The 17,060-nt window shown below is 37.5% G+C and overlaps 1 protein-coding gene across 7 annotated transcripts in view; it reads right to left on the reverse strand.

Moving 5' to 3' along the window:
- The window catches only part of GFM2 (GTP dependent ribosome recycling factor mitochondrial 2), a 45,201-nt gene extending 28,198 nt beyond the window's left edge, over positions 1–17,003 (reverse strand). Inside the window, exons 1-7 of one of the 7 annotated variants that reach the window (XM_028492976.2) lie at positions 10,434–10,511; positions 10,131–10,245; positions 8,893–9,012; positions 8,333–8,390; positions 7,779–7,876; positions 3,745–3,870; positions 2,935–3,023 (exon numbers count right to left, since the gene is read on the reverse strand). In XM_028492976.2, the coding sequence (XP_028348777.1) occupies positions 2,935–3,023; positions 3,745–3,870; positions 7,779–7,876; positions 8,333–8,390; positions 8,893–8,917 (396 nt within the window). In that variant the 5' untranslated portion in view covers positions 8,918–9,012; positions 10,131–10,245; positions 10,434–10,511. Of the gene's footprint in view, positions 1–2,934; positions 3,024–3,744; positions 3,871–7,411; positions 7,686–7,778; positions 7,877–8,332; positions 8,391–8,892; positions 9,013–10,130; positions 10,246–10,433; positions 10,519–11,937; positions 12,022–16,851 lie in introns of those variants that run through there. The other 6 variants (XM_007108638.4, XM_028492977.2, XM_007108641.4 and 3 more) reach the window with 6 other exon arrangements.
- Between the last annotated feature and the right edge of the window lie 57 nt (positions 17,004–17,060).

Here is a 17,060-nt window from a genome sequence, read left to right on the forward strand (position 1 = left end):
AGGCCCAGCGGCCATGGCTCACGGGCCCAGCCGCTCCGCGGCATGTGGGATCCTCCCAGACCGGGGCGCGAACCCGGTTCCCCTGCATAGGCAGGCGGACGCGCAACCACTGCGCCACCAGGGAAGCCCCTAAGTTTTTATTATTGATATGCAGTTCTTCATATATTCTGGATACAAGTCTTTGGTCATATACATGTACTGTGAAAATTTCAGCACATACTCCCTAAGACAATAATATTCTCTACATAATCAACTGTTATTGCACTCTGGAAGTTTAACATTCATATAATATTTTATCTAACATTATAAATTTTCTCAAAGTCTAAGGCTTGCCTTTTTTAAGTTTCAAGCACATAATTTTGAAGAGGTCCAATTAATCAACTTGTTTTTGTTTTATGCTTCTTGTGTCTTCTCCAAGAAATTGTTACCTACCACCCCCTCCACCCACACCAAAGTTGTTAAGATAATACTTTATTTTCCCTCTAGAAGGTATACGGATTTAGCTCAACACTATGATCCACTCCAAACTAATTTTTATGTGGGGGTGGGGGGATATATACTATAAATTTCCCAAGAACTAAACGTATTAAAAAATAAAACAAAAATTCCCATCACCCCACCTGCCAGCTAAAAGTCCATCTACTGTTTTAGCAAATAGCCTCCTGTATCACAAATTCAGAAACTTCCTATTACAGCATATTTCAATCTTGTAAATAAGGCAATCTGAATGATTGTCAAATTTATGTAAAGAAGTTATAATGACAGGAAGGATGCAACCATTAGGAAATGAAATGACTCAAAGAAATAGAAATAATACGTGTATAATCAACCTCAGACATCAGTGTCAGGCTTCATATCAAGCAAATATCACTGTCTGTCAGGGGTCCTCAGGTGGGGCTTTCAATAACTGTATTATTTCCCCTCAAACTAGTACAATAAGTATCCACGTACTCTTCACCTAGATTCACCAAATATTAACATGTTACACTTGCCTTTTTTCTCTCTATATAAAACATTATGTGTCTGGTGGCTGCGAAAATGTGCCACTTGGAACTACTATAAAGAGCATGACTAACTGATGGCTCCAACTGTTACCCTTCTAGATCTACCACTGTGTATTCTCAAGGCACACCTTCTTGGGGGCTGTTTCCAGCTAATGACTGAGCTCAGCAGAAGGACTAATGGAGGCCTATTCCCACAAGACATGGGCTCCTCTAACAGGTAACATTAGTGTGAGGACTCCCCATGAGCGTAGCCAAACCGTTCTGGAACTGTACTATAGCCTGAGACTCTTCCTGCCCCATCCCCCATCCTTTCCCCTCTCCTTCACAGGTGTCAGCCTGCCCTGTGGTCTGAATGCCCTCTCCCACTTCCCTCTTCTCTCCCTTATTCTTCGCAGGCATTTCCCCCCAATAAATCTCCTATACATCTAATCCGATCTTGGCATCTACTGATCAAAGTACCCAAACTAACACCATGTGTGTATGTGTGGGTGGATGGGAGCTGAACCATGAGAGCAAGTTGCAGACACCATGAGACTTTAATCCTAAATACTTCAGCATGCATTTCCTAAGAATAAGGACTTTTTCCTACATAATCAATTACAAAGACCACATTCAGGAAAATTTAAGTTGACACAATACTTTAATATATATATTACATATTCAAATTTCTGATTTTCCCAGTGATGTCCTTTGTAACTTTTTCTTTTTGATCTAGGATTCAGCCAAAGAGGATATATTACATTTAGTTTTCTTGTCTCTTTAGAATCCTTTAATCTAGAACAATTCCACAGCTTCCCCCCAATCCGAATTGTTCATTTTCCTTATGTTAAAACATTTTTTTTGATTTCTGAAAAGTCTTGGCCAGCTGTTTTACAGAATGTCTTTCAATTTAGATTTGTTTTTTTTCTCATGATTTGGGCCAAACATTTTTGCCAGGAATACAACATAGGTAATGTTGTATCCTTCTTAGTGCATCATATCAGGAGGCCCATGGTGTCAATTTGTCCCATTTTGGGGTACATTGATTTTGATCCCTTAATTGAGGTATCACTTTTAGTAATTTTAAGATTAGAAGAACTAATGTGGGTTCTATATTCAAGATAAAGCCAATCTTGAGATTATAAAACAAATGGAGTACCAGCTAAAGAGAGCATAACTGACCCCAGTAGCAAAAATTTTATTATAAACCCACTTTCAGGATTTATTCAAGGAGTTTTATATTAAGTTTTGGGAGAAAATCCTTCATGGGTCACTCACATTTCTGCATGTTTTGTCAGGAGAGGCACTGACTGCCTTTATTGTGGACTATCTTTTCAAAAATGTTTGTAAAGCAAACAGTTTAGAAAGATATTGTATCTCCCTTCAGAGCAAAAGGTAGGTTGGCTTACAACCCTGGAAGATAATATATCCCTTCAGAGCAAAGAGCAGGCACGTTTACTGCCCATTATAAAATACTTGCATTTTCTAAGCACAGGGTTCCACTGCAGCTGTCACCTGACTTCCCTTTGTCACCCTATGGGAATTAGGGCTTGAGGAACCAACACAAGGAAATGCTGATACTTTGGATATTTCTATTTTGGTGATTAATAAAGTCCTTCATCCCTGACTCAGAAATCTTGTGTCTTCTGCCAGAATCCATAAAACTATGGCAGACTAACTTGTTAGCTTTAAAGTAAGAATCTGAGCCTCTTCACAGTTCTCAAAACTTTCATATTTCCTACAGAAAAGCAAACTTTACTTTCCCTTTTACTATGAAGTATATGAGATCATATATAGATCACATCTCAATATTAAATTCCAAATTCCTTTAATCATAATTGGATTTATATGAGCTTACCAAATAAAGGGTTATAGTTAAATCAATCTGATGCATTCTACTTTTTAAAAAAATGCTGTTCTATCTTCACTTTACTTTGACAATATTTTTTACCTCTACACCAGCAGAGGCATCAAACACAGCCACTGCACCATCTAACACTCTTAGGCAGCGCTCAACTTCCAAGGTAAAGTCCACATGACCTAAGAAAAAGATGAGAAATATAACACCTAAAATCTTTAAACCATCACCACCACCACCACCACCACGTGATCCAGCAATCCCAGTTTGGGTACATACCCAGAATAATTGAAAGGATAATCTCAAAGAGATATTTATGCCCCCATGTTCAGAACAGCACTATTCACAATAGCCAAGAGGCAGAAGCAACCCAAATATCCATCAATGGATAAATGGTGTGTGTGTGTGTGTATATATAAATTTTTGTATATATATACAAAATGTGTTACTTATGGGCAATGGAATACTATGCAGCCTTAAAAAGGAAGGAAATCCTGTCACAGGCTACAACATGGATGAACCCTGAAAAATTTTGCTAAGTGAAATAAGCCAGTTACAAAAGGACAAACAGAGTACGATTCTACTTGTAAGAGGTATCTAAAGTAGTCAGTCTCATAGATCTACAAAGTAGATTGGTGGTTACCAGGATTCAGGGGAGAGGACAAAGAAGAAAAGTCGTTTTATGGGTATAGAGTTTCAGTTCAACAAAATGAAAAAGTTCTGGAGATCTATTTCACAATAATGTGAACATACTTAAAACTACTGAACTGTACACTTAAAAATGGTTAAGACTATTTTATGATATATATATTTTTTACCACAATTAAAAAAAAACCACACATACACAAACAGAAAAGCCTCAAAATAATGCAGCACCTCTGCATTGCTGAAACAGCACTATACCTGGTGTATCAATTAGATTGATTCTATACCCCTTCCAATCAAATGTAACAGCAGCTGATTGAATAGTTATGCCTCGTTCTCGCTCTTGAGCCATGAAATCTGTCACCGTGTCTCCATCATCAACATCTAACCAGAAAAAAAAATGACATAGTTAGGCTTAAAAGTATATTTTATAGGTCTTTGATATCTACCTGACATAATTTAATTTGCTTTAAGAAAAACTGTTCATAAAATATTTGGTTTAATATTTAGAGCCCTTAATCATTCTCTAAATAAATCATCATTCTGTAAATAAATCGTCATTCTAGAAAAAGATTTTTCAGCAGATGAGTAATTTTTCCATAAAAATAATTTTTCTGTAATAACTAAGATTAAACTCTTTTAACATTTTAATTTTACTGAACCATATACTTCTTTCATTTTTTTTCCTAGTTTAACTTTCATTATCCCGTCCTTATCTGACGTTCCTCACACCTGATCCTTTGACAGGAGGCAGAGTAATGCCATAAGTGCACAGACAGACCAAATTTAAATCCCAACTTTATCACTTCTCTACAATCTTGAGCAAGTTACTTAACCTAGTTTTTAAAATATGGCTAATAAAGCCAACCTTGCTGGGTTGTTATAAGAATGAAATGAGACTATATATATAAAGTACTAGCTCAGTAAATGGTAGCTACATGGAATATGGTAGAGAAAAAATTCCTCCAAAGTTAAATCATCTTTTACACACCTTTCTCATTACTAAATTTTCCTTTTAGGATTTATTTATACAAATATAAAGTCTTCTATAGTATAAAGTCATGGATAAAATTTATCCTGACTACCAAAAAGGTCACTCAAATTACTCTGCAGTAAAATTCTTGAATTATGCCTTTTATTCTTACTCTTATTCAGTAAAAGAAATGACAAAGAGCTGATCTTTACCAATCAAAATTCAAGTTATCATGGCCTTATACTACCACTGCTTATGTCAGCATTAAACCTCTAAAATGCTAGTTACTCCATATCATTTTTGTGTGTGTACACGTGTGTATAAATATACATACACACACAAATGCACCAACAGAGGGGAAAATAGCAAGAAAAATGTATCTGTTAGCAACTCCAAATATCAATGTTAAAGAATTGTAGCAGTATTGCCAGTTATTCACAATATAACTAACCGAGAAAACAAGCATCATTAAGAAGACAAAGACCAAATAACTAACCAGAGGTTCTAAATAAGGGAGTAAGTTTCTAAGACAGTCAAAAAATAAAAAGTTGCACAAAGATAAAGATCTTTATTTCCTATTATTATTTTTAAATATAAATTATTTATTTATTTATTGGCTGTGTTGGGTCTTCGTAGCTCTGCGTGGGCTTTCTCTAGTTGTAGTGAGCAGGGGCTACTCTTCGTTGTGGTGCATGGGCTTCTCATTGCAGTGGCTTCTCTCTGTTGCGGAGAACGGGCTCTGGTCACGCGGGCTCAGTAGTTGTGGCTTGCGGGCTCTAGAGCACAGGCTCAGTTGTTGCAGCATACAGGCTTAGTTCCCCACGGCATGTGGGAATCTTACCGGACCAGGGCTCAAACCTGTGTTCCCTGCATTGGCAGGCAGATTCCCAACCACTGTGCCACCAGGGAAGTCCTCCTATTATTTCTTTATGATTACACATGACTAATAAAATCAACCTTGGATCAACAAATTCTGCCACAAATTGGATAGTTTCTAGGCCTCTGGCCTGAACCAGAAAAGAACCTCAAAACACATCTAGTTTGTGTGTATGTGTGTGTATACATGTGTGTATATATATGTATCTAATATATATATATATATATATATATATATGTATATATATATATATATATATATATACATATATATTCCTAGAGAAGTCAGATTCATAGAAAAAGAAAGTATTAGGTTGGCTTCCAGGGGCTGGGCAGAGGGGGCAATGGGGAGTTGTTGTTTGATGGGCATATAGTTTGGGCTTTGCAAGATGAAAAGGTTCTACAGAATAGTTGCAATGTGAATATACTCAACACTATTGAACTGTACACTTAGAAATGGTTAAGATGGTAAATTTTATGTTATGTGTTTTTTTACCACAATTAAAAAAAAAACTGTTTACTTGAAAATTGCCTGCACCCACCTCATCTGGACCCTCGACTCAAGGATACACTCAGGGGGTATGAGGGAAGGATTCTAATCAGATTTGTGATACAAAAGAGGAAGCCTAACAATGTTCAGTGTTTTGCTGTTATTTCCCCATTTACACAGCAATAAATTCTATGAGAAATTCATGTGCTTATACATTTAGGAACCTATCATCATGAAGATTCTAATCGTGAGTGGTTTTCTCCTCTATAAATATTAAGTCTCAGCCAATTCCAAGGGTCTAGAGAAATGGGTCTCAATAGAGTGCATTTCAAAATCACTGCAGAGCTTTTGAAAAAGACATTAATTTCTACTTCTGGTATTATGGACCTGATGACCTGCATGTCACATTTCAAAACAAACTGTTTCACCAGAGATAAAGAAAGGCACTTCATAATGATAAAAGGGTTGATTCATCAGAGAAATATAACAATCATAAGTGTGTGTGAGTCAAATACAAGTTTCAAAATACGTGATGCAAAAATACAGTCATCCAGACCATACACAGATATGCTGAATCTTAATTTTCAGAGTGGAGCTAGGGCATTGTTATTTAAAAACAAAACAAAACAAAATCTTTAAAAGATACATGGGCATTAAATGTGCATGCCTGGTCAAGAACCACAGTTTTGGGACTTCCCTGGTGGTGCAGTGGTTAAGACTCCATGCTCCCAATGCAGGGGGCCCGGGTTCAAACCCTGGTCAGGGAACTAGATCCCACATGCATGCTGCAACTAAGAGTTCACATGCAACAACTAAGGAGCCCACCTGCCGCAACTAAGGAGCCGGTGAGCTGCAACTAAGGAGCCCGCCTACCGCAACTAAGACCCAGCACAACCAAATAAATAATAAATAAAATTAAAGAAAAAAAAGAGAACCACCTTTTTGACATACTATAATAAAAAAGTAAATTCAAAACTTAGGTAAATTATACTAGTACTGGGGGTTAAGGATTAACGAAATCTTTTCTGTTCTGCATGGGAATTTGACCTCTGGTTAACTTTCTGGCTCTCTTCTCCTAGAGCCCAGAAAACAAGTATGCCAACTGCATTGCTAGGCAACACACTTATGGAAAAAATAATTTCTGACTGGTAAACTACATCTGACCTGGGAAGAATTAATAATGAATTATAAATACATGCTGAAGATACATAGCTTTAGGCTTCCCTGAGTGGGGTATGGCATGCCCCTTGTGGGAAACCAGGAAGATAACCTATGGAGCTGTAACAAGAGATGCTCGTTCCTACGGGGCATGAGTCTTCTAAGCTAGGGTGGCTCCTATGAATCTTGTTACCTTGCAACTAAGCTATCGTTTTGGGGTGGCCAAAGAAGACAGTTCCCACATAGCTATGTGGACTGCTATAAGAACTTCTATAGAAAGAAACATCTATTGCTGGTCTGCTGGTAAGCTATGTTTCCTGTCTCACAGCTTTCTGAGTAGACCAGTGCCAACTATAGCCCAAGACAGTCTTGTGAGTCTGATTGTTTAATTGAACCTAAAAAGACCCTTTGGTGAGTACTGTAACTACCTTAACTTTATGCTGTGGTTTAGACATCAGTGCCTCCATGCCATACTCAAGGTCTCTAGGTTGACTTGTTAATCAAAATATTTTCCGGGCTTCCCTGGTGGTGCAGTGGTTGAGGGTCCGCCTGCCGATGCAGGGGACACGGGTTCGTGCCCCGGTCCGGGAAGATCCCACATGCCGCGGAGCGGCTGGGCCCGTGAGCCATGGCCGCTGAGCCTGCGCGTCCGGAGTCTGTGCTCTGCAACGGGAGAGGCCACAGCAGTGACAGGCCCGCGAACTGCAAAAAAAAAAAAAAAAAAAAAAAAAAAAATATTCCATTGATATTTTTTCTAATGGGGGGAGAAGGGTGAGAGGAGGAATCCATTCTAACCTCCCAGTGATCTTGTGTATCCAGAATAATACAATATTCTTTCTGTGGTGGTAGTTTTTCCTGCATCAATATGAGCCATAATTCCAATATTACGGATTCTGTTTAAAAGGGGAAAAATTAAAAAAAGATGTGTATTATAAGGTGGACATTACTAAAACTGTAAAACCAAAATATCTATGCTGCACAAATTTCAAAGCTGGTTGGTATTTCAACAATTTATATAATGGTGTAAAAACTAGAAAAATGGAAAACATCACTATCACATTACTCTGACAAAACAGCTAAGTAACAAAAGAGCTAACTACAATTTTGTGACTGTCTTATATTTACTTCTATGAAAAGTGTGCTGTTGCTACATTAAAAATTTTTAGCATTGAATTGAGACAAAAAATAGCTTTTAAGATACATACCAATATCTATTTATAGTTAATTAGCTAGGGCAGGAAGTTACAGAAATTAGAGCATTCACTAAATGCTGAATTAAGCCTGTGTGAAAATCCTGTAACTTTTCATGGCAGCCTATGGAAAAAGACAATATCAATGACAGTACTTACTTAGCAATAGGAGGATTGATGATGGAATGAAGGGACTTGATATCATTTCCTATTAAACCTAATGGAAAGAGTGTTAAAATTGAACTGTTAAATTTAAAGAAAATTTCCTTTAATTTATAAATGAAAGAAATTAAAAGAATTTTAAGCAAATAGTAAAATTACTATTAAAGTAAATCCAATTAAAGTAAAATTCAAGCTAAATATAACACTAATTTACCTAAAATTTATTTTCTTGCAATCTCTAAAAAAACCTGTGGATGACAATAAATCAAGATAAAGTTTTTAAACATCAATTTCTAGACTATATCCTTAGAAAAATATAGATTTATCCCAATCTCTGCCACCTGCTACAATTCTATAATGGAATTCTATAATAAATAGAATTTCAAAAGTAGAATTAATGTTCATAACAATAATCTTCAGGCACTAGTAGATCATGAACCAAAAAAAAAAAAAAAAAAAAAAGCACAGTCCTGTAAACCTACATTGTCAAGGCTTGAAGAGCAAAGAGTGATACTCATATCAGCTGATAATGAGTTTCTGTACAACTTGAAACCTACCTTCCCTCAGCAATTCCAAGGACATGATACCTATAAAGACAGCCTGGGAGGTATCACTGAATAGAAGCTAAAATAATCTAATACTTGTAGAAGGCCAACTTGTAAAAACTAACAGTATTTCTGGAAAAAAAAAAAAGTCCATAATGACTTACTCCATTCTTACCATTTATTCTATTAATACTAAAGAAACAATGCAGTTACATTTATAAATTTAATTTATACCTTCCTGCTATTTAAACCAGTTTTCCCAAATTTCTATAATAAATTACGATGACTTCTATTACATTTTGAAAACCTGATGGCAGTTTGAAGACTGAAAGATAATCTGTACTGCTATAGATAAATTTGTACGGGAAAAATATAGAAACCCAGATATACACCAATAATGCAGAATATTAAATTCACATGCCTTTACAAGTCACACAGCCAACTGGTATTTTTACTCCATTATTCTCAATGACAAAGATGGTAATGAGAACAGCTACAGAATGAAGCTACAGGTAACCCTTGAACAACACAGGTTTGAAATGTGTGGGCCCACTTATCCAAGGATCTTTTTCAATACATGCATGCTACAGTACACGATTTGCAGCTGGTTGAATCTGTGCACATGGAACTGCAGATGCAGTGAGCTGACTGCAAAGTTATATGTGATTTTCAACTGTTTGAGGGGTCAGCACCTGTAACCCCCCCATTGTTCAAGGGTCAACTGTAGTTTCTTTAAGTCTCCCACATGCTTGCTTACTTCAAACACAAGAAGCACATTCAGAATTACAGTAAAATTGACCTTTGAACAACCTGAAGATTAGAAGTGCCAACCCCTGTGCAGTCAAAAATCCGAGTATAACTTCACAGCCTGCCCTGTGCATACATCGTTCCTCTGTATCCTCAGTTCCGCATGGGCAGATTCAACCAATCATGGATCATGTAGTACTGCAGTACCCATTTAGTGAAAAAATTCTGCACATAAGTGGACTCTTACATGGTTGAACTTATATCGAAGTTCAAATCTGTGTTGTTCAAGGGGTAACTGTAGCCAGTTCCTCAGCCTTCAGGATTTTAATAGCCATATTACCTAATCTATCCCAGATAAATATTAAACCAAACTACTCTTAAGAACCCTCAAAATAAATTATCCTGTTAAACCTCTATTAACAGAAAATACTTTTGTATAAAAACCAGAAATGAACTAGGAAAATCAACATTTTACAGCAAGAGCACTCTACAAGTAGACTCACCTGCTAAACCTCTGAGCCGACCCTTCCCTTTGCTCAGCTCATGAGGATGGACAGCAGATGAGGAACATAAGTCTACTGGTACTACCTCCTAGCATCTATCGGAATTCTCCAACTCCTAATAATCTCAAGGAAATAACCAAGAAGTAAAAGGGAGCCACTGTTTTCAAAATGGTTGGAGACCCCTAATAAGGGAGAAGCTTGCAAATGAGAGACAGAGAGAAAGAGAGAGAGAGAGACAGAGAGAGAAAAGGGAGAAAGCAAGCAAGCAGTTTAAGTAAAATGAGAAGAATCTAACATTTGTACCTGGTAGGGAACTGTAATTTCTTCCAAGAAGCACATGTAGCCTTAATCTTTTTAGACTTGCTCTTATTTTAGAGGAACACATATTCTAGTGAGGAGAAAAAGAAACAACGTTAATTTTAGTTTAGCATAACTTACTACTGTAGTTTTAACATCATAATTATGCTTTGAATCTCCATATAGTAGTCTCAATTTATTAACTCCAATTCTTTTAAAAAGTGACAACACAAAATTACACTACTATAAAAAATAAGGATAAAATTAATACTGCTTGCTCTTTTGAGCTGACCTTAGATGACGGCTCTCCTAGACATGCAGCATTAGCATCACAGGGATCTTATTTGAAAGACAAATTCTCAGGACCCACTCCAGAGAAGAGAATCAGAAACTCTAGGGATGGCGTCCAACAATGTGTTTTAACAAGCCCTCCAGGTGATTCTGATAGCTGCAGTCTGAGAACGACCCTAAAGTTTCCAGAGAGCCAGAAAGGTTAAATAAGGTTGCTTACCCTGGATACCCCTTGGTTCTCCTTTAAGACTATTAAGAGCTGGTGGGAGTCATGAACTCTGAAACCATTAGGTGTTTTCACCTAGATTTATAACAGCGGCTACATATTAGAATCACCTGGAGAGCTTTTAAAAAGGAAGAGAAGGGGCTTCCCTGGTGGCGCAGTGGTTGAGAGTCCGCCTGCCGATGCAGCGGATACGGGTTCGTGCCCCGGTCCGGGAAGATCCCACATGCTGCGGAGCGGCTGGGCCCGTGAGCCATGGCCGCGGAGCCTGTGCTCCACAATGGGAAAGGCCCGCATACAAAAAAAAAAAAAAAAAAAAAAGAAAAAAGGAAGGGAAGTTGGAGTAACTATAGCATTTTTAAAAGCTCCCCAGGTATCTTCTCCTAATATTCCCACATAGAGGTTGAATGTTCTCCATTGATTTATCCCTGGACCACTAAATACACATTTAATGGCTGTCAATATATTTGGAATTGTAGTTAGTGTATGTAGTGATTTTGGGCTGCCACGATCTGCCTTTCATGATGTCACAGAATGCATACCTGTGCCTTCTGTATTATTTCTACATTAGTTACCAAGTTTCTGGCAATAAAACACTATTATTCTAAGCAAATATATTAAGAGTAGAGAAAAGACTCAAACTATTTAAATTTCTACTTCATAATGGCCAGGGTAAGACAGCATCACCTGTCACAGGGTGTACAGTCTGAAAGCATCAGAAATGAAAACACTGAAGAAAAACTGTGCAACTCCTTGGGCTGCTAATGACCTCAAAAATGGAATACAGATAGTCTCAAAATGCTGCACAGGTGATTTTAAAGTAGCAAAATGAATTTATAGACTAATGATAAGGCATACTTCTTGTTGATTACAGGTTCCCCCATACCCCCTGTTAAGAAACTGTTGATATACTAGTATATGAGATACACTAAACCTTTGGGGAAGTCAAGTAACTGAAGTTGTTGAAGTACATTTAATTTTACAAGAAAAACTTACGTTAATCTGCAAGCTGGATATTTTCTTATGATTCACTGCAAATATCCTCAGATTGGACATTTTGGACCTCTAAACTGTTATTCTCTGAAAAAGAAATATACAAAATTAAAAAACTAAACTTATGTATTACATGTAAGACATATGTAAGTTAGGCAAATGTAATATATTAGGTAAAAATGTATTACTTTTAAAAAGTAGGAATAATATTTGTAGCTATCAAAAAGAAAATGCATAATTCAGAAAATGAAAGCTCAAACTAAACATGAGAATATGGTCCCTTATTCTTTCAACATCCTTTAACTCTTCAAAAAATTGTAAAGCAATATAAAACACTCTTCAAACAAAATCATTTGTTTTTGAAAATATAGATATTTTTCATAAAAGTATATTAATTACATTATTATTTAATGGTTTATTATTTTTAATGAATTATTAAAACATTTTAAAGATCTGTTTTCATTTCTAGTATCTGAATATCAATTACAACCCATACAAACAAAACTGTTCATTCTGACTCATTTTTAAGAGCGTGAAGGGTTCCTATAGACCAAAAATTTTTAAAACTTATTCCGGCACTGTTTCTTAAAGTGACTGCCCATGATTATTTTATGTTATAAGTAAAAAACAAAAACTAAACAAATGTTAGAAACAATAGCCAACAAAATCTGTGACCTTGTAGTGTTGCTTATGATGAAATTATTCACATAAAAATGTGAATTTAAGGAAAAATATTAAGTAATTAATAGCGCAGGTAATTCAGTTGTCAGTCTTAAAAAAGTAGTACTCAGATCACTTAAGTGGGAAACACTGCTTGAATCCATTCTTGACACATACCTTTCAAGTAAACAACCTCATCTTGTCAATTCCCTACTTAAAAACCTGTAAAGGTTCTTAATACAACAAATTCTGTCCCTAACTACCTTCACAGCCTTGTACTCTCCTACCCCCTACTCTATTCCAGGAGCTCTAGCCAAAATTCCTCTAAAACACTGCGCTCTAACACCTTTGCATGTAATGGTGCCACTGTCTGAAAGCAGTCCTCAAATTCCCAAAGCCACACACCTGACAAATTTCTAGTCAGTATTCAAGCCCCAACTTGGAAGCCTTTCCTAATCTCCTACAAAGTTTTAATACTACCTTGTCTGTGTTTTCGTAACACTTGGAACTTATATTTACTCATGACAAATATGTTATTTCCACGTTATCTCCACTACTGGGAGCTCCCCAAAAGGTGGGATTTTCTACCAGCAGCCTAGCACAATTCCTCAAACATTTTTTTGACCTATAAAGTCATTTAGGGCCCGCCACTGATTTTCTTCTTCCCCATGGCTCAATGATTTTCAACAAAAATGGTTTCCTACTGGTACTATCAAGTGAGTTATTCTACAAGGCCCAGACCTCCTTAGGCCTTGGACAACACATGAGCGTAACCAAGCAGGGCCCTATGGGCCCTTTCCAGAACAGACTCCTCTCCCATGTCCTCTGTCTGCCTCTTGTCTGTAGAAAAACTTTAGCCTCCCAAGTTCCAAAGAATAAATTTAATAAGAGAAGTGAGAAAGTGCAGAAATAAAATAGTCAAACAAGACAAAATAATAATAGTTTAGCCATTAAACAAAGTCAAGGACCTTTAGTTCCCCCTAAAGGGCTACAGAAAATATTCTGAGCCATGTCCTTTGAGTTATTTTGCAGATACTGAAACCCCCACCAGGTGGAAGAAGTTAACTATATGCTGCCCACAAGCATGTAGACCCCAGACCCATTGGAACCAAAAGGTTGATGATGTTGACTCCCGACTATCTCACCACCAACCAGTCAAAAGAGTGTCCATGAGATGATCACACACCCCACAATCCCCGTCCCTCTCCCTATCTTTAAAACCTTTCCCTGAAAGCCTTTGGGGAGTTTGGGTCTTTTAAGCACTAGCTACCTAGACTGCTTGCTTGGTGCCCTGCAATAAGTGCTGCAGTTTCCTTCACCACAACCTGGTGTCAGTAGACTGGCTTTATTGAGCTCAGGCAAGTGGACCCAAGCCTGGTTTGGTAACATAAGTACTCACTAAAAACTGTGACACCTGATGGTATGAAAACGGCAAGTAAAGAGAAAAAACAGGTAAATACCCATTCTACATTATCAACAAGTTACACGACCAATAAACAAAAGAATCCATGGACTATTTTTTTTAAAAAAATCAGTGGACTATCATGCCTGTAAGGCTTAATACACAACAACAGGAATCACGGGACACTAAAGTACAATCACAATATACATTAGCATAAAAGCACAAATGAAGATGATGTTGCTGAGGATAAAGTAATGTAGGAAAAGAGATTCTAAAGCATCAAGTTAAAATAGTCTGTGTTTGCATATGGTATTTGTTACTGTACTTAGTTAATTTTTCCTAAATTAGAAACTTCAATTTAGATTTGTGTCATATTCCCTGTTTCTTAAAAAAGTATCAAATATGAATTAGGCCAATATGTTCATTATTAATGTCAATCCCTAATGTCATCTTTGCTCTTTTTCTCTTTATATTGAATAGATCATCTCAAGCTATCTACCTAAACATTCATTTTCACTACAGAATTATGCCACAAGTTCTAAAACAAGCTATTTATCTAAATTTAAAAAATTAGTTCTAGCCTTTAACTTCATTCAAGAAAAAAGCTTGGCAAATCAACTTTTACTTGCTAAAAAAAAATGCTCAGTAGTTAAAGATACTCTTAAATTTAGGTCAGCTGGACTGAAAAAGCCCCTTCCAATTCCCTGTTCATCTAACATTCATTGGAGCAACACAAGGAGTTGATTATTGGAAACATGAAAATGAGTAACACATGATCCCTATCCTCAAGAAAAATATTAGGTTTAACAATGCTGCATATCACAGTAACAAACATTTCATTCATAATACTTTCTGCATGGCTCTTACTACTACTGTACCTGTTCTTCCTCTTTAATACAAATAAGCTTCATTTTTTAACACCATGCAATTTATAAAGCAGCTCTCACATCTCCTGGCTTATCCTTCTAAACTATACCAATAAATACTGTCAAAGTTTCATACAGATCAAAGGAATACATTTTTATGCTTCTGACTGCCAAAATGTAAAGACTGGGTATCTAGTATATAATTGTAGATGTACCAAAGTAGTGATGATACCCAACTTGGCTACTGCCAGTTACACAGGAAGACATTTTTTAAGAGACCTTTTTGCTGACATTGATCAGTTTAGGCCATTTTTATCCCACAATCACAGCTGAAAGAACAAATGATAACCAACATAGCGATAACTTTGCCTCATCTATTTCACACAAATCAAAATGTGACTATTGCTTAACCTCTAAAACATTTATTTTCTATTTCTGATTCAGAAGGGAAAAGGGCATTATGGCTTTGAGAGTTGTAAATGAAAAAACATGAGTTCACAATTTAAACAAACCTATTAAAAATTTCTACAAACTGACAGGAAACAGGGTAAATCTCACACTGTTAAGCAAAAGAAATCAACACAAAAAAGTTCATACTATATGATTCCAATTATGTCAAGTTTAAAACAGGCAAAACTAATCCATTCTGTCAGAAGTCAAGATAGTGTGTACCCTTGGGAATGACAGTTACTAGAAAAAGGTACGAGGAGGGCTTCTCAGGTGCAGGTAATTTGATTTGGGTGCTGCTTATACAGGTATATTCAGGTTTTGAAGAATCCACTAAGAATGTTCATCTACAATATGCATTTGTCTGCCTGTCATAATTATAACACATCAATAAAGTCTTTTTAAAACGCTCCATAAACTTTTAATTATACCAGAAATGTCAAGTGGGCCCTTTACTTGTGGTGGAAAACGCCAGACTAGGCTTTACAGTCAGAGGACTTGCTGGAGCCCCAAGTCTTCTGTGATCTCTGACAACTCACTTCAAATCTGAGCCTGTCTTTTCATCTATCACATCACAGGATCCACATGAGAAGTAAATTCAATTATCAACAAGAATTTATTGTGTGTCTACCACTGCCTTCTAAGTAATGGGGTTAAAAGTAGTAAACAAAAAACAATCCAACAATCCCTTCCCTCATCCTGTCCCTATCCTAATCAGTGGATACAAACAATAAACAAAATAAATAAATAAAATACATAGCATCTCCTATGGCGATAGGTGCTACAGAGAAGAATTAAGCAGGAAAGGAGAACTGGGGCAGTAGTAACTATAAAAAAGGAGCTCATGGACGGTCTCAATAAAACAGTGACCTGAATCAGGTGAGGAAGGCAATACCAGGGGGAAGTGTATGCCAGGAAGAGAGATTACATAATTTACTGTACTTGAAAATATACGAATGCTAGTTAGAATTAGTTCGGGTTTTAAAGGAAGTAAGTCCCATTAGAAGATGAAGCCTTAAAAAAAAACTGCCTCAAATCCAAGCTCTAAGACTTAGGGAGACGAATAACAATGACGTTCCAGACCGTGAGGGTAATTAAGGGAACTTCAACGACCGTACATTAAAATGTAAAACCGACAGCTTTCCTCGGTACCACTAGAGGTCCACTGGATGCAAATCCACTCGGCACCGTCCTGGGCACCAAAAGGCCTCAGGAATTTCAGAAATTAGTCCGGAAAAACAGGACGTTGTCTTTCTTTTCTGACAGCTGTTAAGGCCCAGTAATTTACTTTCCTCTACAGTAAGTTTTCATTCCTCTGCATCCTTCTCAATCGTGCACACATTACACACGGTGACGGGAACCAAGACCAGTCGCTCTCACCAAAGGCGAGAGAGAAAGGCCCACACGTGGGCTGACACCGAGGTGAGGGGGCGGGAGGCCCTGCAGTCCTCGTGCTTGCCTGGCTGTAGCATCCTGTACGGTCGCCAGTGGCCATCGCGAGCCTAGGCACGCGGGAGTCACACGGCGCGGCCCCGTACCCACCTTGTACTTGGTCGCATTCCGGAGGCCGGCTTTTTCCCGCCGGGCTGGTGAGAGCCGAGATGCGGGCTGCACCCTACAGTGCAAAGGCCTCACGTCGCAACGCCCTACCTCGAAGAACGCCCTACCCGTGAGCGGAACTTAGATGTTCTTCCCTCTGCCTCCGGCGACGCCGCTTTTCACCACTTCCGGCGGTGCCCCACTCAAAAGCC

The sequence above is a fragment of the Physeter macrocephalus genome, chromosome 8 (genome assembly GCF_002837175.3).
Source record: "Physeter macrocephalus isolate SW-GA chromosome 8, ASM283717v5, whole genome shotgun sequence".
Classification (NCBI taxonomy): domain Eukaryota; kingdom Metazoa; phylum Chordata; class Mammalia; order Artiodactyla; family Physeteridae; genus Physeter; species Physeter macrocephalus.